At 48.6% G+C, this 21,600-nt stretch overlaps 1 protein-coding gene across 3 annotated transcripts in view; it reads right to left on the bottom strand.

Annotated features, from left to right (window-relative positions):
• NCOR1 (nuclear receptor corepressor 1) overlaps positions 1-21,600 on the bottom strand; it is a 110,305-nt gene that overhangs the window by 28,183 nt on the left and 60,522 nt on the right. For all 3 annotated transcript variants that reach the window (XM_083479686.1, XM_083479688.1, XM_083479687.1), the window contains exons 19-30: positions 18,867-19,006; positions 17,535-17,661; positions 15,495-16,056; positions 12,698-12,827; positions 10,886-11,066; positions 9,742-9,915; positions 8,237-8,397; positions 6,496-6,616; positions 4,495-4,596; positions 3,713-3,813; positions 1,817-1,988; positions 832-972 (exon numbers count right to left, since the gene is read on the bottom strand). In XM_083479686.1, coding sequence (XP_083335812.1) covers positions 832-972; positions 1,817-1,988; positions 3,713-3,813; positions 4,495-4,596; positions 6,496-6,616; positions 8,237-8,397; positions 9,742-9,915; positions 10,886-11,066; positions 12,698-12,827; positions 15,495-16,056; positions 17,535-17,661; positions 18,867-19,006 — 2,112 coding nt within the window. The remainder of the gene's footprint in view (positions 1-831; positions 973-1,816; positions 1,989-3,712; positions 3,814-4,494; positions 4,597-6,495; positions 6,617-8,236; positions 8,398-9,741; positions 9,916-10,885; positions 11,067-12,697; positions 12,828-15,494; positions 16,057-17,534; positions 17,662-18,866; positions 19,007-21,600) is intronic.

Genomic DNA, 21,600 nt, shown 5'->3' with positions numbered 1-21,600 from the left:
TTCCCACCCCCAGCATTTTAAAAAACCCCGGGACAGCGGAGGACTTCTCCGCTGTCCGGGGCGATGTAAAAGCCCCTGGGAAGGCAGGCAGGGGGGACAAAGACTTTTGCCCCCCGCCTGCCTTCAGAAGAGGTCCAGGACCTCTTCTGAAGGCGGGCGGGGGGCGAAAGTCTTTGCCCCCCCCCCCCGCCTGCCTTCAAAAGCCGTCCGGGACAGCGGAGAAACGCGCTGCCTTTCTCCGCTCTCCCGGGAAGGCAGGCAGGGGGGAGCAAAGACTTTCGCCCCCCGCCCGCCTTCAGAAGAGGTCCTGGACCTCTTCTGAAGGCGGGCGGGGGGCGAAAGTCTTTGCTCCCCCCCGCCTGCCTTCAAAAGCCGTCCGCGATAGCGGGAAGCGCTTCCCTGCTATCCCGGACTGCTTTTAAAATGCTGGCAGTGGGGAGCAAAGCCTTTCGGCCCCCGCCGGCCTTCCTGGACCTCTTCTGAAGGCCGGAGGGGGGGGGGAAAGGCTTTGCTCCCCACCACCAGCATTTAAGAGAGGTCCCTGGAGATTTCCCTATGGGCTTTCGTCTTGCGAAGCAAGCCCATAGGGAAATTCGTCTTGCGAAGCGCCTCCAAAACAGAAAACCCTTTCGTCTTGCGGGTTTTCCGTCTTGGAAGGCATTCGTCTTGCGGGGTACCACTGTATATGGTAATTTATGGACCTAAAAGGTAAAGGTAAAGGGACCCCTGACCGGCTAAATTTTTTTGCCGACCCCTGGATTATGCGCACTGCGAGGCAGGTTCTAAGCATCTGAAGAGAAACGGTAAAGCGCCACATGGCAGGCCTCCCACCTTCTAACGGTGCGGAGACAGGAGATTCCCTCATCGACATCCCTTGCTTGATGTTGCCTTCCATAGCATCGTACGTCCGCTTCAGCCCCATCTCATGAGCGGTCCGTGGGCTCCGGGTTCCTTCGCGGACATTCTTGATTGCTGTCAAAAATGCAGAAATGTGGGTCAGGACACCGGCAGAAACAATGTGGGGCGGGATATTGAAGTGGCTCTTTTGTTGCCATGTAGTGCCACTCCAAAAAGTGACACTTAGCTGTTAGCATCGCCCATCAAGTCAAGACTGGTCAACTAATGTTACCCCCCCCCCATCAATGCTCAGCAACTAGAATTGTGTTTCTCTTTCCTACAACTTTTGTTAAATTTTCTGTTTAACATTTTAGAATATTCATTTAAACAACCTTAAAATATCAACGGCTTCCCCTCTTGTCTTTCCATAGTTCATTTTTGCGTATCATAAATCCCTGCATACTTTATACAAACTAAACCATCCAGTATTCCATTATTACGTCCATCGAAACTGATTTACACTGCTGAATTTATCTTAATGCTGCTCACGTTTTCAAATGTACACAATTTCCCCCATATATTCTATAAAGATTTTCTGATCTTCTTTAAAACGTTTGTTCTTCTTGTTCTCTTATTCTACAAGTCTGCGAGCTGTGCATATTCCATCAGTTTAAGCTGCCATTCTTCTTTAGTTGGGACTTCGCTCGCTTTCCATTTGTGGGCTAACAAAACACAGGCCGCAGTAGTGGCACACATAAATAACCTTTTTTGACGCCTGGGAATTTCTCCCAGGTAGCACTGTGTTTCCGAATCCCCAGCCGGGGTTAGACTACAATTCCATCAGGGATGGGATGATGGAAGCTGTAGTCCTACAGAAGATGGAGACCTGAGTTTGAGAAACACCGGACCAGCATCACCGCTCCTCAATCATGGGACGTCTTGTGCCAGACACCAATGGCACCCCGAGCTTGAGACTTACCGTCGTAGGTTATTATGTGCCCGCTCTTGCCCTCGTAGATGACATGGCCCTTGGAAGAGGCGGCTTCTTCCCGGCACTTCTCCGGGCTGCTGTCCTCCGTGGCCAGGCGAGTGATGGTTCCCTTTAGCAGCACGTCAGCTGCAATCCCCGACTGCGACAGAGCTGGCGTCCCCTGCAACGAAAGCGAAGGGAGCTAGGAACTCAGGCCAAGCCAGGCTCTGGAAACGGAAACAGAGGAAGCCGCCTCCTCTAGAACGATCGCTCTCCAGGACAGGCTCTGGCTCTCAGAGACTCGATTAGACGGTGGCTGAAAGTTTCGGGCTGTTTCACTGAAGTGGAAAGCTGAGCATATGGAGTCATGTGGTGGCCGCAAAGAGAGTTTAATTGTTGAGCGATTGGGCTAGGTGGGTGTTGTGTGTTTACTTCGTTTTGTGTAGTGTAGGCTTTCCCAAAGTTGGGTCTCCAGCTGTTTTTTTGGACTACGATTCCCATCATCCCTGATCACTGGTCCTACTAGCTAGGGATGATGGGAGTTGTAGTCCAAAAACGGCTGGAGACCCAAGTTTGTGTAGTGTGAATGTGCATCTGAAGGATTTTGGTGATTGCATTAGTACATGTGAGGGTTGTTTGTTGTGGTGTTTGTTTATTGAGCTTTTCATCTATACTGTATTTAGGTTGCGTCTGAATGCTTTGTATAGGATTTGCTTTTGCAGGCGCCATTTTGAGATATTTATCGCTGCTTAATTCTGCTACTTAATTCTGCCCAATTTCCCCATTACTTTTTATTTCGGTCTTGGAGGTTCTGCTAAATATGATTAGAAGGGACCATTTGATTAAAGGTATAATGGTCGGAGCTAAACAATACAAACTGAAAGCCTTTGGAGATGACTTAGTATTGACATTACAGGAGACAGAATCTAGTGCTAAAAGAGTATTAGAACTGATTCAAGAGTTTGGTCATGTGGCAGGATTTAAGTTGAATAAGCTAAAAACTAAAGTCCTTGAGAAAAATTTAACAACGACTGAGAAAGAGAGATTTCAGAATGAGACAGGTTTAACAGTGGTTAAGAAGGTGAAATATTTGGGGATTAATATGACAGCTAAAAATGGGAACTTATTTAAAGACAATTATGAAAAATGTTGGTTGGAGGTTAAAAAGGATTTAGAAATATGGTCAAATTTGAAGCTTTCCTTGTTGGGTCGAATTGCTGTTATAAAGATGAATGTATTGCCAAGAATGTTGTTTCTGTTCCAATCATTACAAATTTTGGACAAGATGGACTGGTGTGAGGAGGTCAGGAAACAAGTAAATGAAATATAAGACATGAAAATATTGATTTCTTTTTAACTTTTTCTTTACTTTTTATGTATTTTGTCTTTGTATTTTTCCATTTCTTTTTCTTTTATTATTGTTACTTTTTTCTATTTCCTATTTTTAATTTTGTAATTTTTAATTTTGTAACTTTTTATTGTCTGTAAAATTTAATAAATATCATTTTTAAAATGTGGAAACAGCAACAGTAGCAAAATACTATTGTTTCTTCTACTATCATAACCAGACAGGGGGTCTCCCCTGGTTCTACGCCAAGACCCCAGGGAACAAACCCTGGGGTGGGGGTGGAGAGGCCTTCTTCCTGCAAATCATGAAAACCCAAGTGATGGTTTTGGAAACTGCCCCCCTCCCTTGGTCCAGCATAGATAAACAACTACCTGACATTCAGAAGACATCTGAAGGCAGCCCTGTTCAGGGAAGTTTTTAATGTTTGACATTTTAGTGTATTTTTGGTCTTTGTTGGAAGCCGCCCAGAGTGGCTGGGGAGGCCCAGCCAGATGGGCAGGGTACAAATAATAAAATTATTATTATTATTATCAATGTCACAAGACAGAAGGAGATACCTGAGTGATGGAGCCTCGCAAGGTCGGCATGGATTCAACAGAAACTTTGCTGGCTGGGGTCCCTCGGGTAATGCTTCCTTCTTGGAGGGTCACCGCCGTACCTGGTTAAAGGTACAAATTCAATGCCACTCCTACAAACGGAGCACACACAAACATGCACCCAGAACTACTTCTTCCTAGGTATCTCCCTCCCTCGCTCCCTCTCTATAACTCCTTTTCACCCAAAACGAAGAGGATCCCCAGTCCTGCAACTTGGCCTTCCTTCTTGTTAGGGCAGGGGTGTCAAACTCAAATTCATTGGGGGCGCATCAGCAGTTTGGTCACTCTCAAAGGGCCGGTTGTATCTGTAGGACTATGTGTCCACTCTTTATTATCATAAATTATTGTCACTGCCGCTAGAGGGCAGACGTTCTCTGGCTTGTAGGCTGCCGCGCATGCGCTGAAGAGGCGGCTTTCTTGTGTAAAAAAAAAAAAAAAGCGAGAATAAAAGGTGAAGGCTGGCGGCCGGCGGTGGCTACACGGGCCACACAACGAGGTCTGGCGGGCCGGATTCGGCCCGCGGGCCTTGTGTTTGACACCCGTGTGTTAGGGGCTGAGGTTTACCCACCCTTTACTACAAGAATGTGATTCGTCAATTTGCAAAGCTGGAAGGAACGCCGAAGGCTGCCTAGTCCAACCCCCCGTTTATGCAGGAAATCCCCTCCTGTGGCATCTCTGCTAGGTGGCTCATTCAGCGTAAAGCAGCTCCTGCCGGCCGAAGCAGCAAATCTCAGACAGCTTACCCCGAACCACTCCCTCATGCTGGGCTCTGACCAAGAGACCCTCAGGCTGCGAGTTTTGGCTCCTGGGAGAGAATTCTTCTTGTTTGATGTACGGCATGGAAGCTTTTAAGGAGAAGAAAGGAGACGGACATATGAGGTTTCTAGGCAGCATTTGGAACACACGTGCTTTTCAATCTCACAAAAACTGCAAGCACTATGTAGCGGGCTGTTTCCAGGCCTTTATAAACAGGTGCGGGGACTCAAGCAGCCAAGCCTTCTAAGCTAGGAACGCTACCGGCGGAAGAAGAATGGAAGAAATTTAAAATCTATCTTAAGAAATACTGTAAAATTAATGAGTGCTAAAATGTTATGGTTATAAAAAGTAAGTGGATTACAGCTGTAAAGATAAAGTAAAAGGGAAGAAAAGAAAATTAGATAAAATTAAGGGGGAAGATTTGCTGAAATAAATTTAGGAATTGGAATGCAGAAAGGGGAGGTATGGGGAGGTCGGTGAAATAAGTTTTAAGAAAAAAGGTTATGAAATTATACATGTTTGTTTTTGTGTTTGTATGTTTGTATTGTGTATTGTTTGTGTTTATATAAATTGTGAAAAACCAATAAAAATTTTTTATTAAAAAAAACAAGCCAGGAACACTACCTGCCCCCTTAAAAAAAAAATTCAGAAATGTATATGGAAATCTTTCAACAAAGACCAGCTGAGTGATGCCATCTGAACAAGGGAAGTCGGTTCCTCCCTAGGACACACAGGGCACTTGCTCATTAATTAGCCCATCACCTTTTCAAGCAAAACAAAATAATAGGAGCCAGTTTAGTGTAGTGTCAGATTAGGAGCTGAGGAGGAAGGGCAAAAAATAAAAGAGGTTACTCTATGTGGTGGCAGTGTAAAATTATTAAAAAGGCCTGGGGAAAGGCATATAAAGATTTGAAGAGAATGTTGAAAATGATTGCTGTTTTAAAAACTGAAGTTTTGATATTGAGATGTACAGGACTTGATGGACTCATAGAGCGAAAGACTTTGTCCCCGTATTTGAGAGTGGATGCCAGGCCAAGATCGGCCCATAGCCCTACAGAAGGAAGAAGCCTCCGCCAAAGAAGATGGGCAAAATAAATTATTGAACTATGCAGGGCATATTAGATAATTTAAACCCAAGAAAGAAAGAAAGAAAGAAAGAAAGAAAGAAAGAAAGAAAGAAAGAGGACTTTGAATTTTTGGAGTTTTTTCCTTTGAAAAAGGGCAAATGTTTAATGCACATTCCTTAAGCTTTGTGTCTAGATTTCCACATTAGCATAACTTTTAAAAGTCACTTGTTGTAAGATGAAGGTGGTTTTAAATTTGACTGTTAAGAATATAAGGTTTTATGGACGTGCATGAACAAGCACAAAACAATGGGACCAAGAGGGGGAGTGGAGGGAAGTCAAGCAAAAAAAAATAATGGTTTAAAGATATGTTTATGATGTTTTTCTTTGTTACTATAAAATCAATGAATTGCATATGTTTGTGTGTGTGTGTGTTTATAGATAGATAGATAGATAGATAGACTAGGACCTGGGAAACGAGGGTTCAAATTCCCACTCGGTTATGAAGCTCACTGGGTGCGACCTTGGGGGCCACTCACTGCCTCTGAGTCTACCTCACAAGGTTGTTGTGGCGATTAAATGAGGAAGGGGATTCATGTGGGGAAACCCCCAAGCAGCACCCCTGCCCAAGCGCCCTCTCCCCTCCTGCGGTTTCCATCAGAAGCATCAGTGCCTCCAGAGCCTGGAACAGATTGCTGGACTGTAGGCGTCCTGGGCCTGATCCTGCAGGGCTGCTCCCCTGTTCACACGTTCTAAAGACAGGTTTTGACTCACGGCTGGCCACATGGGGACCATTCTCAGAACATACAGCCAGTGATTATGAGTGGGAACCATTCACAAGAAAACAGTGGGTTCCCTCTCCCCCAATTCACACCAGAGACTGGAGCAGAAACTAGATCTCTCCCGCCCCACAGCAACACTTACCTGGTTTGGCAGATTCTTGTTGCCTGGGCAGCCCTAGGGAGATGGATCCCACAGAGGGCTTAGGTGGTTCTTGACTGTAAGACGTCTGGCTGTGGGATGTTAAGTAAGTGCCTGGTGTCCCCTGGAAGTCGGAAGGGGAGAGAAGCAAAAATGTGGCGTTAATTCAGTTCGAAGCCAGCGCAGAGCGGATCACGCTGCTGGTTGGTATGCAGAAACAAGAGCGGAACTGAACATTCTCGGTGGCTCCTCTAAGAGCCTAGAACTCCCTCCGAAGACAAGCCAGGCTGGCTCCATCATTGCTTTATACCAGAAGGCTTTGGGGGAACTGGCTGTTTTTAATGGAAAGGGTTTTTAATAGTGACGTGCTGCTTTAACTATCTGCCTTTTAACAGACGTGTTTTTACACTGCTTTAATTTTGTTAGAGCTCTGTTGCACTTTAACTGCGATCCTTTTTAGGTTTTTAGCTTTTTGCATTTTCCCCCTGTCTTGTTTTGATTTGTGCCAGCCGCCTCGAGCCCTGGCCTGAGAAAAAAAGCAAAATATAAATAAATGCAACAGCAGCAGCAACACGGACCAGCTGCATCCTGCTCTGCCATGGAACGGCTGCATGCACGCTTGCGCAAAATCCTTCACGTGCACACACCAGGCTTCCGCATCCTGGTACCTTCTGAATGTTTTTGCACAACACAACAGAAAAGGACTGTTCTCCAAGTATCTCTTGCAGAGGGCAGAGAGAGCAGGGCCTCAGATGCTGATTGCGGAGTCTGAGGAGTGGACGACTGGAATCAGGTACAGGGGAGCAACTTCGCACTGCAACGTTTTGCTGCAGAGGTCCCACTTGGCATTCGCTCGGCAGAAGAAACGGGAAACAAGGGCCGCAACGGACCTCCTTTGTTGCTTCTTAATTTACCGTATTTTTCGCTCTATAAGACGCACTTTTCCCCTCCTAAAAAGTAAGGGGAAATGTGTGTGCGTCTTATGGAGCGAATGCAGGTGGGAGGCTCTGCTCAGCGCTCCCTTTAAAGAGACGAAAGGAGTATGTGTGCGGCTCTTGGGGGCTTTTCCATGAGGAGGGAGAAGGGCTGTGTGCTCTTTAAAGGGAGCGCGGCTCTTAGGGGAGCCTTAGCCACGCGCAGCCTCCCCCCCCCCCCCGGGCAGGGGGATGAAGGCTCCCCTTGCCCGGGAGAGGCTGCGCAACGATCCCGCTAACTGTCCTGGCTTATGGGATTCAGAATAATTTTTTTCTTGTTTTCCTCTTCCAAAAACTAGGTGCATCTTATGGTCTGGTGCATCTTACAGAGCGAAAAATGCGGTCTATTTTTCTGGTACAAATGTCTGCCTTTGCTTTATTGTTTTGTAAAGGTATACTGTGTGTAATTTGGGATTCCTGTTTTTAACTTTTGATTATGTATAGGAAGATTTGACAGTAGCGCTAGGAAAACAACGACGTTTGTTGAAAGATGACTATCATAATGCCCTGGATGTGCAGCAGGAAGAAATCCTACATATAGAGGAGCTGCGCAGCGATCCCGCTAGCTGTCCTGGCTTCTGGGATTCAAAATTTTTTTCCTCTCGTTTTCCTCTTCCAAAAACTAGGTGCGTCTTATGGTCTGGTGCATCTTATAGAACGAAAAATACGGTAAGCCCCTTGTGCTACGGGGTAAGGCTAGCCGTCTCCCCAGTTTGGCATTTTACTAAAATGAGCCCCTTTAATACAAAGTAGTCGTCCCCCGGCCTTACCTGCGAGATGGACCCTCCCATGATGAAAGAAGGCTTCTCCGATGGAACCACTGTTTTGGAGGATGGGATCAGGGGGGGTGGCGGCCTGGTGGGTCGTGTGGTTGGGGGCCGGACCCCTTCAGGTAGGTTGCTAATGACTTGATGAGGAGCAGGTTGGAGGACTTGGAAAGAGGGGAGGGAGAGAGAAGGGAAAGGTCTCCATAAGTAACAGGGTGAATAATCTGCATCATTTTTAAAGAAAGATAACAAATATCAGAACTGAACGATGAGCCGCGCTCTGTACGCTTTCCAAGTTTCTAGCCATAGTCAAAAAGCTTCGACTTAACCAGTTTTCGTCTGTAGAAATCTGTTTTAAATTTGCCGTTTTAAAGCTTCGAGAGTGCCTGTGATTCGTCTGAAAACCCGAATCGCGGGAAGCGAAATTGTGCATTCAAAAACTACACTCAAAGCCCAACGCTATGCTCATTTAGTGAATGGAAATTCTCGCTAAACTGAATGGGGCTTAACCCCTATCAGCGTGGGCAGGATCACAGGACACTGCCTTATGCAGAGTCGAGTCCTCAGCTCAGGACTGCCTACTACACTGACTGGCAGCAGCTCTCTAGGGTTTAAGGTAGGGGTCTCCCCCAGTTCTGGAGACGCCAGGAACTGAACTCAGGACCACCTGCATTCAATGCGTTCAGCTGTGGTCCTTCCTCCTTCCCTGTCACCAATTAGTATCTATTACAATTCTATCCATGTTTTAAATTATGTTTTTCAGATTATTTATCAACTGGTTTTCTGGCATTTCATTTTGCAAGCTGCCTTGAGACATGTCACAAAAGCATGGATCCTAAATATTCAAGTGAATGCAACAAAAAACAAGAAATCGAATCTTTTAGTGTGGAAGCACTTACACTCCCAATTCTCTGCCTATTGACATCAGGCTGGCAGGCACTCTTTCTGAAGCCTACTAAAAACATTTTTGTTTCCGCAATCCTGCCCAGATACATAGAATGCTTACATATGCCTGAATCTGGTTTTCAGCTTAGAGCTGATTTTAATCATTTTGGGGGGTGTTTTAAATTATTTTATTATTTTATTTAATTTATATACCGCCCTATACCTGGAGGTCTCAGGGCGGTTCACAGAATAATATCAAAATATAAAACCACAAAAGACATAATCAAAATAAGAACAACAACCCAATAACCCCTGTCCAATAACCCTTCAAATGGTTGTTTTAAACTGGTTAGCTCAGAGCATGGGAACTAGATAATCCTCCCCAACTCTAGGATTCTATAATTTACCAGTAATTTCACTGTTTTATTCATTCTTTGGGGTATGATGATGATGATGATGATGATAATAATAATAATAATAATAATAATAATAATAATAATAATTTTAAATTTAAAAAAAACCAGGCTCCAAGAACCCAATCTTCAACAAACCCGCCCCTACCTACCCCGATCCTCCCAGCAAGCAAATTGGGAGGGGGGCACAGTTGGCTGGGCCAAAAATACCTGGGGGGACGCTGTAGCGAGCGGCGTTCATGTCAGGTTGTGGGGAGACCTTGCTGACCTCCCTCGGAGACAGGCGGTAAGGCGAGGCTGACCTCACCACCGCGCTCTGCATCTGGGCCTCCTGCTCCATGGCTCGCTTGACGTCGGCGTAAGGCATGTAGGCAACGGACTTCCCTGCGGAAAGGAAAGCAGCACAAGTCAGGCTGGGGATTGCAGAGATCACAGGCAAACTAGAGGCCCCCTCCGTTTTTATTCCAAGCATCCGGGGGTGTCACCCAAAGGAGCCACGAAAGGTCCGGAGGGTGGCAACACGAGAACGGGGCCTTTTCTGCAGTGGCTCCCCGTTTGCAGAACACTCTCCCCAGGGAGAAGTGTGGGGTGATGGAACCTGGAACCCTGAGCATGCAAGGCACTACCATTGAGCTACATCATAGATCTGTACAAATGATGGAAAAGGAGAAAAGGAAGGACAGGGGGTTACCCCGCTATCTCATAATACACTGGTACCTTGGCTGTCGAACTTAATCCATTCTGGGAGTCCGTTTGACTCCCGAAACGGTTTGAAAACCAAGGCGCGGCTTCCGATTGGCTGCAGGAGCTTCCTGCACTCAATCGGAAGCCACGGAAACCGCGTCGGACGTTCGGCTTCCGAAAAACGTTCGCAAACCAGAACACTCATTTCCGGGTTAGCAGAGTTTGGGAGCCAAAACGTCCGAGCACCAAGAGGTTCAAGAACCAAGGTATGAGAATACTAAAATTTGATGGGGAAAAACTGCAGCTCAGTGGTAGAACATCTGATGTCCCACCTGGTCTGAAACCCTGGACAGCCTCTGCCAGTCAGAGTAGGCAACACTGAGCTAGGCAGCCCATTGGTCTGACTCCGTACCAGGCAGCTTCCTAATGAAATCAGAATCATGAGGACCAGAACCTTGTTTTGTTTTACGGGAAAGGACTGTAGCTCTCCTGGGGTTCGACCCAAGAAATTTCTAGGCCGCGCTGAGAACGCACACCCTGTCTGAAACCCTGGGAAGCTGCGTAGGCCAGGGCTGACGGTCACCGCAGCTCAGCAACCTCTGGAGGGTGGAAGGCTGGGGAAGGGTGCAGGAGACGGGACGAGGGTGGAAGGGTGGCGGGCTCCACCTACCGTCCCACTCGACGTTTGGGCTCTTGGACGGGCCGCAGGGGCTGCCTGGCCTCCGGCAATCCACCTCCATGGTCTCCTGCCGCTGCCGCTCTTCCAACATGGTGGACTTGTGCATGGCCTTGATGTGCTGCTGGAAGAGGGTGTAGCCACTCATGGGGAGCCCCTGCAGAGTAGAAGAGACCTGCAGAGAAGCAGGAGGGCGAAGGAAACAGACGCGGCTCATTTCATGAAATTTGCACGACACTTGATTGTCAAAAAAGAAAAGCAAAAACGGTTCGGAACGGATTTGGGAGGACATCGGAAGCCACCCATTCATCGTAAGGAGAGCTTCCGACAGCTTAATAATAATTTTATTATATCATTATTCATATGCCGCCCACCTGACTGGGTTTCCCCAGCCACTCTGGGTGGCTCCCAACAAAACATAAAGAACAACCATTAAGAACTTTCCAGTGCAAGGCTGCTTTCAGATGTCTTCTAAAAGTAAAATATTTATCTCTTTGGTAACTGACGGGAGGGCGTTCCACAGGGCGGGCGCCACCACTGAGAAAGCCCTGCCTGGTTCCCTGTAACCTCACTTCTTTCAGGGAGGGAACCACCAGAAGGCCCTCGGCGCTGGATCTCAGTGTCCGGGCTGGATGATGGGGGTGGAGACGCTCCTTCAGGCATACTGGGCCGAAGCCGTTTAGGGCTCTAAAGATCAGCACCAACACTTTGCATTGTGCTCGGAAATGTACTAGGAGCCAATGTAGATCCTTTAAGACTGGTGTTATATGGTCCCAGTGGCCACTCGAACTGACCAGTCTTGCTGCTGCATTCTGGATTAGTTTTAGTTTACAAGTCATCTTCTAAGGTAGCCCAAGCAGGAGATAACCAGAGCATGCACCATTCTGGTGAGACAGTCTGCTGGCAGGTAGGGTCTCAGCCGGCATACCAGATGGAGCTGGCAGACCAGCTGCCCTGGACACAGAATTAACCTGCGCTTCTACGGACAGCTGTGAGTCCAAAATGACTCCCAGGCAGCGCACTTGGTTCTTTGGTAGCACAGTTACCCCCTTCAGGACCAGGGAGTCCCCCACGCCTGCCCGCTCCCTGCCCACCAGAAACAGTTCTTCTGTCTTGTCAGGATTCAACTTGGAGGACATCTGCACAGAGCCAATCGGAAGCCATGTATTCATCAAAAGGAGCGCTTCCAGGATTTTGCCTGGATTTTCGAGGCCCAAATTGCCTGGCAATGCAAAAAGGTAAAGGACTCCTGGACAGTTAAGTCCAATCAAAGGCGACTATGGGGTTGTGGCGCTCATCTCGCTTCAGGTCGAGGAAGTCGGAGTTTGTCCACAGACAGCTTTCTGGGTCATGTGGCCAGCAGGACTAAACCGCTTCTGGCGCAATGGGACACTGTGATGAGCGCCAGAGTGCACGGAAACGCCGTTTACCTTCCCACCACAGTGGTACCTATTTATCTACTTGCACTGGTGTGCTTTCGAACTGCTAGGATGGCAGAAGCTGGGACAGAGGAACAGGAGCTCACTCCATCATGGGGATTTGAACCACTGACCTTCCGATCAGCAAGCCCAAAAGGCTCAGGGGTTTAGACCACAGCACCACCTGCTCCCCTCTGCCTGGCAAAGCATCTAATGTGGAACTGGTCTGATCAGAAGCCTTCCTGCTCCTTCAGGTCCAGGCGCTGCTGCACTCCCAAGCTCCCTTTGACCCTAACCACTGCCCACGTTGCCAGGACAGATGGGGGCCCCTCTGCTGAGCTAGGCGCCTTCCTGGTCAAGGGGATCCCTAGCGCCGTACGGAACGTACCATGGGTGGTATCACAGCCGCCCGGTGCTGAAGCTGCTGCAAGTCCATCGGCACTTGTTTTATCGCAGACGACACAATGAGGGGCCCGGTGGGATTCAACAGGGAAGGCTTTGAGTCCATCGTAAACATTCTGGATGGGGAAGGAAATGATATCAGAACACACGACGGGGGAACGGGACTATTACATGTGCAGAAAAAATAACACGGAAAACTGAGAACAGTGAAGGGAGGTAAGAAAGCGGATTAGGTTTATCCTGGAGTAACTGCACTATTTAATGTTAACACCTGGGGCGGCTGCGGCTGCTGCTGCTGCTTACATTGCTCACCAACCCCGCCAGCTGGCAGGCACATGAACTGCAGCATGACGATTTTTTCCCCCTTACACAAATACTATATAGGAAGATAAAGGATAATGGCAGAGCATGACCAACTCAGTATGCTCTTATTTGGAAATTGGAAAGGCTTGATCTGTTTAGGGCAGGACTCGTTTAAACCAAAAAGAGTGAAAAGGGCAAATGCAATTACATAAGGCAGAGTCTTCAACGGACTGATGTACCTAATTGTTTCTGAAATGCTGTATTTGTTGTGTTGCAATTATTGGTTTTGCTATAAATTATGAAACCAATGATTTGGGGTTTTTTTAAGAGAGAGAACTCACCGAGGAATGAAAAAGAAGGGGGAAACAAATGGTCCATCAACGTGCAGCGTAGCATAGTGGTTTGCGTGTTGGACTCTAAGCAACACTCTCCACTCACTGGGTGACCTTGTGGTCACTCTCAGCCTAACCTATCTTAAGGGGTTTGCTGTGAGGATTAAATGGGGAGGAAGAAAACTAGGTATGCCACCTTGAGCTCCTTGGAGGAACAGCAGGATAAAAACAGGGTACCATTAATTAAGCAATAATATGACTAAAAACAGGACTGCCATACATCCGGATTTTCCTGGAACTGATGTCTGGGGAGAATTTCTGAAAGGCGGTGCTTTGTCCTATAGTGTTATTTTGGTGTTTTTTGTAAAAAATAATAATAAGTTCAACAACTTTCGGGGTGGCAACCCTAACTAAAAAGAAAAAGGGAAATGTCTTTGGGTAGCTGATTGCAGCAGGCTGGTCTGGGACTTTTATGGACCAACAGCAGAGATTCTTCCCCCGGCCCCTCCATTGGCTAGAAGGGAAAGTTCTCTGCAATACTCTTGGTAAGAAAAAAAATATGGAAACAGAGCAACTCAATAGCTTTGACATTTAACACCCTGTCCAGGGCAAGCCCAACTAAGACCGTTCCATGGATGGCTTCCAAGCCAACCCTGAGCGGGAGAGAGGAAACTTTCCATTACGCCGAGAGGGGCCGGGTGTATCGCAGACGGCACTGAAACCCTGGAGAGGAAGGCAGAAGGAAACAACTGGAGATGGTTCCCCGGACAGCACACAAACTCCCCACGCTGTGCAAGAGCAGTCTGCGCACTCTCGGCAGCAGAAAAACTGTGGGGCCAACACCACCGAGACTTGAGCGTTAGGAGCAGCGGGGTTGCTTTTTTCAGCCCAGCCCAGCCTTGCATTTAAACCACTCACCTGGCTGAAATGGGCAAGGAATTCTGCGCAGGGGAGATCACAGAGATATGTGCAGATGGCGAGGCTGGAAGAGGGAAAGGTAGCTCCACTCTTCACCCCTGGCCAGACTGGATTCCGTGTTTTAGGGGCAGGAAACCGAGAATGATTTGGGGGGGGGAGGGCTAGCAAGCCAAATTTCCAGGCTAGCAAGAGGGGATGGAGCACCCTCCTGCTACACGGCTTGGCTGGGAAGACGCCGTGTCCCTCTACATCTTAGAATCTCGGAATTGTAGAGTTGGAAGGGACCCAAAGGGACATCTAGTCCAACCCCCTGCAAAGCAGGAATCACAGCTAATGAATTCCTGACGGGGAATCTGAGAGTGACTGGCCCAAGGTCCCCCAGTGAGCTTCATGGCCCAGTGGGAATTTGAACCCTGGTCTCCCAGGTCCTCCTAGTCCAGCACTACACCACACTGGCTCTCACTATTTCATGGTGCCTGCAACAGCTTCCTAGATTTCCAAATGGGCCCTCCCCCTTCCCACAGGGCCCAAGCAGATTAGGTACTCCTGGCCTAAACACATACACAAAATTATGGAGATCCTTTGCTTCATTTGAAGAAGGCCTGTGGCTAAAAGCAGTCTTGGACTAAAAAAAACCACTTGTCTCTAAATCAGGGTTGAGGAATTTTATGGGGTCCACAGGCCAGATGGATCCTTCTCAGATCCTAAGCATGTAGGTCACATTTGACAGGTGTGAGGGCTGTGTAGCTGCCAGCCTCCCAATGTTGCAATGCTGTGAGGTGAATGGATGCTTTGAAGTCCCAAAAGTGGGTCTTCCAAGCACCCTGAAAGATTTGCAGAGAGTGCTACGTGGCGCATTAAGAGACCTGAGGCTTCAGCGATACCTCCGAAAGCATGATGGGGAGTGCATTTGGTTGTGCGCTGCCAGATGTGCCTCTACCTGCCCCACACCTGACATCACATACGATGTCAGGTGTGGGGCTGGGGTTTCCAAGCCAAGGCCAAATCTGAACCTCTGGCAGGTCAGGCTTGGCACACAGAATGGAGGAGCCCAAGCCCTGCTCTAAATTGGGAACATACTGCATTGCTTGCCTATCCAACTTAGGTGGACAAGACCGCAAAGCAGGTGGTACACAGCGGGCCAGAACGGCTCCTCATCTGGCCACAATCAGTAGCACCAATTCTTTGTGAAAACTCTCCAGCCTTCGACTGGAGGGCAGACCTTTTTACCTCTGCCTGTCGGGCTCTCCGTCCACGTCCTCGTCGGCACTACAAGTGGCGCTCGAGTCGTTGTCCGAGGTGGGCTCCATCCTCTGAGCGCTAGCCTCCTGAGCCAAGCCAAAGTCCATCCCTTCCGGCTCCGTCTTCTCCTTGGCCATCATTTCCTCTTCCCGCTCTTTGGCATCACTCTCCGTCTTCACCTGGACGTCTTCCGGAAGCCTCGCTTCGGGCTCCAGGGGCTCCACTTTGGGGTTCGCAGGGAGGACAGGCTTGGTGTCCGCAAGCTGGCTCCCGCTCTCGGCCTCCATGGATTCCTCCGCCTCGGCCCCCGCCTCTTCCTTCACCTGCAGCTCAGGGCTCTCACTCTCGGCTACCGGCTTGGCGCTCTGGGCTGCCGAGGGAGGGGAGGCCCCGGGCGCTGTTTTCACGGGGGGCTCCTGCTCCGCTGCCTCGGCGGTCGTCATCCTGGAAGCGGAAGAGACGCTCTCGGGAGGGGCCTCCTCCATTGGCTTGGCAGCCTCTGCCGGCGAAGGAGACGGCGCGCTCTCGGTGTCGGAGCTATTTTCAGCACCTGCAAAGGCATTAAGTTGGGTGTAAGCATCCGAACGGTAATTAAGGAGCTTTAACGGGATGCCAGACGATTACCGCTTAGCGGCGCCGGGCAACGCACTCTCAAAGGAGGAGAGAGCTGGCGCCTCACAGACCTTAGGCCTCTGGGCAGTGGGGTGGGGTGACTTTTTCCTAGAAAAATAAGTACCATGTCAGGGATGTGGGTGGTGCAGTCAGGGACGCGGGTGGCGCTGTGGGTTAAACCACAGAGCCTAGGACTTGTCGATCAGAAGGTCGGCAGTTCAAATCCCCGCGACAGGGTGAGCTCCCGTTGCTCGGTCCCTGCTCCTGCCAACCTAGCAGTTCGAAAGCACGTCAAAGTGCAATAGATAAATAGGTACCGCTCCGGCGGGAAGGTAAACGGCGTTTCCGTGTGCTGCTCTGGGTCGCCAGAAGCGGCTTAGTCATGCTGGCCACATGACCCGGAAGCTGTACACCAGCTCCCTCGGCCAATAAAGCGAGATGAGCGCCGCAACCCCAGAGTCGGCCACGACTGGCCTAATGGTCAGGGGTCCCTTTTCCTTTACCTTAGTCACCATGAAGCTGTTATAGCAAGTGCCACAGTTTTTAACAACAACGGAAAGTGGTGCCGGTACTGTGTGCCCTTGAGTACCACCTGGGGAAAAAGCACTGGAGGGGGGTGGACATGGTCGATTGACTCTGTGCTCTTGCAACTGCACCAAGCCAGACCACAGCAGCTACCCTACTCAAGGTGATGAAAACTCAGTCCCCCCTCTGCCTGACCCCCTAATATCCCTGCTCACCCGCAGTAGTGTCGTTGATCATTCCCCCAGGTGGTGAGGCTCATTTGAGAACAAGAAACCGAGCCTTGGGTGTCATCGGCCCCGTCCTGTGGAACACTCTGCTACTGGAGATTCGGCAGGCATGCTCTGTGGCAACTTTTAAACGCCTGCTTAAAACATTTTGGTATTCCGCCAGATGCCCAGGTTAAGAATACATCCATCCAAAGTGGTTAACTGATGCCTGTTTTTAAGCTCTTTGTGGCTTTATTATAAGGTTCCACTTTTTTTTTTTTTGGTAAACCGCTTTCATTTTTTTTAAAGGTACAGCGGTATACAAATATTTTCATAAATGAATAATAATAACAACCCTGGTTTGTGGAGTATCCTGCTCTGGTCTGGAGTATCCTGCTCTGGAGATGAGGAACCTGGACCTCTTCAGATAGTGTTGGGCTACAGCTCCCATCATGGCTCACCATTGGCCACTCTGGCTGGGACCGATGGGAGCTGGAGTGCAACAGCAGCAGGAGTGGGGGTTGATGGGAGTCCAGAAACAGGGAGCACTGGGACAGGAGCCTATGGGCACTCCCAAGGCTCACGGACTACAACTCCCATCATCCCATTCAGCTTGTTTCCCGATCGAAAGGGAAGCGAAACCTGCAAATCCAGATGGGATTTTGAGGGCCAATCTGAGAATCACCTTCGCTGTCTTCTGGGTTCTCTTCCTCGTTGGATGCTTCGATGTCCTCGTCCTCCTGCGCGGAGACGGTCGATGCCACGCTTTCGGACTGTGAGACTTCGCGCTCCTCGCGGGGCCTTCGAGAAGACTAAAAAAGGCAGAAAAATAAGGGGAAGGTGGTTACTCAAATATATATATATATGGGTGCAGACAGACAGACAAGACACACACACATGGCTCATTGGTTAGGCTAGATTCTTCCCAGCTCTATGGTTCCTCCCAACTCTGTAGTTTTAACCCCTTAACCCAGCACTAAACCCAGAACAGTCTCCTGACTACATCACAAGGGCTTCTTCACACACTACATTTTGGGTGGGTTTTTTTTTTTAAAAAAAGCATACACTAAAATATAAAAGGTTATATCCAACCAAGTGCTATTGAAATTTAATTGTGCTAAGTTAGTTGCGCTCATTTATTACACGTACAGTGCAAGGCAGCTTCCTATGTTCCCATTTGAACCACTTCATCGTGAGGACTAGAACCCTACTTTGCTTTCAGAGGGGAGGGACTGCAGCTCTCTGTCAGGGGCCCTGCTCTGCATTCGGAAAGTTCCCAGGATCGATCCCTGGCACCTCCTAGAGAGGGCTGGGAGAGACCCTCCCTGTGTGAAACTCTGGAGAACTGCTGCCAGTCAGTGTGGACAATACTGAGCTAAAGGGACTGATGGCTCTGACTCAAGATGAGGAAGGCCGACACGGAGAGGCAGGACTGAGATGTGGAGATATGCTTCAGAGATCCAGACTGCGGGGAGCCCCGAAAAATTAATAATTATAATTTGCACTATAATTTGGTCTTTTTTATTTTAGTTTTTTATTTTAATTGGAGTATTATGATTGGATATATTAATTGGATGTTTTTTATTGGCAAATCAATAAAAATGATTTTAAAAAAAAGATGAGGAAGGCCCTCTCTTGAACCTGGCTCTGGTTTTCCAAACCAGACGGAAAACGTCCCTGCCCTTGCCCGCATGCTCCTTGCCCCCGCCCCAGCGCTTGACCCAAGGCTGACCAATATCCGAAGGGCTGCCACCAGACCCGATGGCTTCAGACTGCAAGGAGGGAGATGCTGACTAAACATCAGGAAGAACTGTTTGAGGGTAAGAGTTGTTTGACAAGCTCCCTTGGGAGATGGTGAACTCTCTTTCGGTGGAGGTTTCCAAGCAGAGGTTGGGTGTCAGAGATTCTCTAGCCGTGATTCCTGCGTTGCAGGGGGTTGCACTAGATGGCCCTTAGGGTCCCTTCCAACTTTACAGTTCTGCGACTCCCCCCCCCCCCCACTCCACCTCCTGCTCACTTTCTGCTTGTACTGCTGAAGGAGGCTGTCAAGGTTGTGTCTCCTCTTGTAGTTGAAGTAGAAGTTTTTGCACTGGGCCTCGCTCTTCGTTCCCACCATCTTGGCAATGGCTGCCCAGTTGCGCCCGTGTTCCACTAACCCTGTCGGAAGCAGAAGAGAGACAGTTGTTGGTTTTTTGGCTTTTTTAAAAAAGGAATCATAACCGCAAAAATCTCTGGCTTTCAAAACTGTGTTGGGGGGTGGGAGAACCAAGGTTGGTCAAAGAGAAGAATGTGATTTATTTACAAGACACCTCTGGGCTTTCCCCCCTCAGGGTCTATACAAAGGTTTCTTTGCTTCACAAAACAGCAACACAACCCAGGAAGCAGGCCTACGAACCTGCGGCCTTTCAGATTTTGATTTAATTAAAATAGGCATAGATTGCCATTCATGAAAGCAGATATCAGAGCGATTTGCTGTGGTATAAAAGTAAGACGAGTTTAGCGTGAACTGGAGGGAAAACCCCCAAAAACAAATTACGTGTTGCCAAAGGCAACATAGAAAAATTCTATGCTGTTTGGCGGGACTTTATCTTACACACCACAATTTAAGACGCACAGGACTCCCCTCTCCACAGAGGGAGTGGCGCTCAAACCCACAAGCCTGAGATTCTGAGAGACTCTACCGACTGAACTATCTTTCAGCATGGAACACCTGTGCTCAGAGACCGGCGCCGATTGCCAAGCTGCTTCCAGGCCAAGTTCAAGGTGTTACTTACTATTAGTCTATTAAGTCTTTAACAACTTGGGACCAGTTTACCTACGAGATCGCCTGACCCCAAACAGGCCACACAGCTGCTCTGATCTGCAGAACTGGCACTGTTACAAGCGCCGCATAATACCCTTTCCAAATTTGAAGGATTTCTATCTTTTAGCGTGGCGGCACCTGCAGTCTGGAACCCCGTGCCTATTGACGTCAGGCAGCTGTACTCTTTTCCGCACCTGCTAAAAACATTTATGTTTAGACAAGCTCACTAATGTGTGCAGAATGTCCATGTGTATTTTAATCTGTTTTCAGCTTATTTTACCTTCTGAATGTTTTATATAGTGGCACCTCTGGATACGAATGGGATCTGTTCCAGAGCCCCGTTTGCATCCTGAAGCAAATGCAACCTGCGTCTGCGCATGAACAGGTTGCGATTCGCTGCGTTTGCGCATGCGCATGATGTTATTTTGAGCGTCTGCGCATGCGGCGAAACCCGGAAGTAACGTGTTCCGTTACTTCTGGGTCGCCGCGGAGCGTAACCTGAAAACACTCAACCTGAAGAATATTTAACCCGAGGTATGACTGTAGAGCTGTTTTTTATTACCTGTTACCTTTTACCGATAATTTTATCGTTTTCTTCTCTCTGTAAACTGAGCATTTTATTTTTAATAAAGCAGCTAAAACCAAGAGGCGTGTGCATTTAAAAAAATAAATAAATGGCCCCACGGGAAGCTCTGAATGCAGATTAATTATCCCGCTGAGGAGTCAGGGTGCGGGAATGAATCTGTAGAGGGCCGCACGATTCCCATACTCCTTCCAGGAAGACAAAAGCGTTGGACAAACCACCAAGGAGGACACCTGAGGCTGGCAATTCTCTCCTCTGAAGACGAGAATTAGCCTCCTTTCCCACACAGCGAAACTGACATGCTCAGAGGCGGCTTTGGGAGGGGGGAAGAGCACGACTCGTTTAAGGTCATTCCATGTCAGCGCCAAGAATAAAAGGGGAAAAAACTCAGCTCTCTTGACCCCGCAGCGCCGAGAGCTTATCTACTGGATCATGCAGTCTCCCTGGTTGACATAACCTAATTCTCCCTGGGCTGTAAAGCTGCTAAACCTCCCCCCACAAAACCCCAACCGGTATTAAGCATAGAGAGAGAGAGAGAGATGGTGGGAGCGAAACAGAGCTAAGAGACCTTTCCAGGTGAAAATGATAGAAAAAGACTCCTCAGGCAGGATCTGATCCTCTTTCTACAGAACCAAAACTTTTTGGGTTATCCTACGAATAACAAAACTGGTGTCTCCGTGCTGACAGGAGTGGAGAGAGCGAATGAGTCCGGGGTGAAACTGCAAGTCAGGATATTCAGGGGGGGAAGCAAAATGCTTGCAGAAGGAGAAAACAAAAAATAAATAAATGAAAAATCTTCAAAGCCAAACCAAAGGAAAAAAACCCCACCCCCTAAAAAAGCAGTCCAACAGGGACTACAAGGATGCTCAGTAATTGCTAGGAATCATCTGGAAGATAGGGAAAAGAGGATTGGAGAAGGTGTGGCTGGAAGCCTGAGCAGACCAAGGTCCACATCCCCAGGTGGGCAACGTTCCGAGGGCCACATGCCAGGGGTGGGCGTGGCCAAAGGTGGACGGGGCAAAGGATGGGACTCTCTTACCATTCTGCAGCCACCTCCATTCCAGCCATGCAAAAGTCTCCGCAAATGGGCACCGCTAAACACCTTTCACAAGCAAAGAGGCGTAATTGTGGTTCACGGAAGGACTGTGACCAGGCAGGAGCACTCAGAGGGGGTGCTGTGGGTTGGGGACAGTCCCAAGGATCAGATAGAGGGATCTGGAGGACCAAATTTATCCCCCGCCTCTGGGAGTGGGGGGCTTGAGGTTCCCCACCCGCCATGTCAGGACCGGAGATATACCGCAACACTTTGTTGCAGTCCCCACTTGTTTAGACACAAATGCCCCTGAGCCACATTCAGATGGTCCT

This window comes from Podarcis liolepis (assembly GCF_965112155.1).
Source record: "Podarcis liolepis genome assembly, chromosome: 16".
Classification (NCBI taxonomy): Eukaryota; Metazoa; Chordata; class Lepidosauria; order Squamata; family Lacertidae; genus Podarcis; species Podarcis liolepis.
Note: the sequence above shows the minus strand (reverse complement) of the source record. Positions and strands in the feature narration are given on the sequence as shown.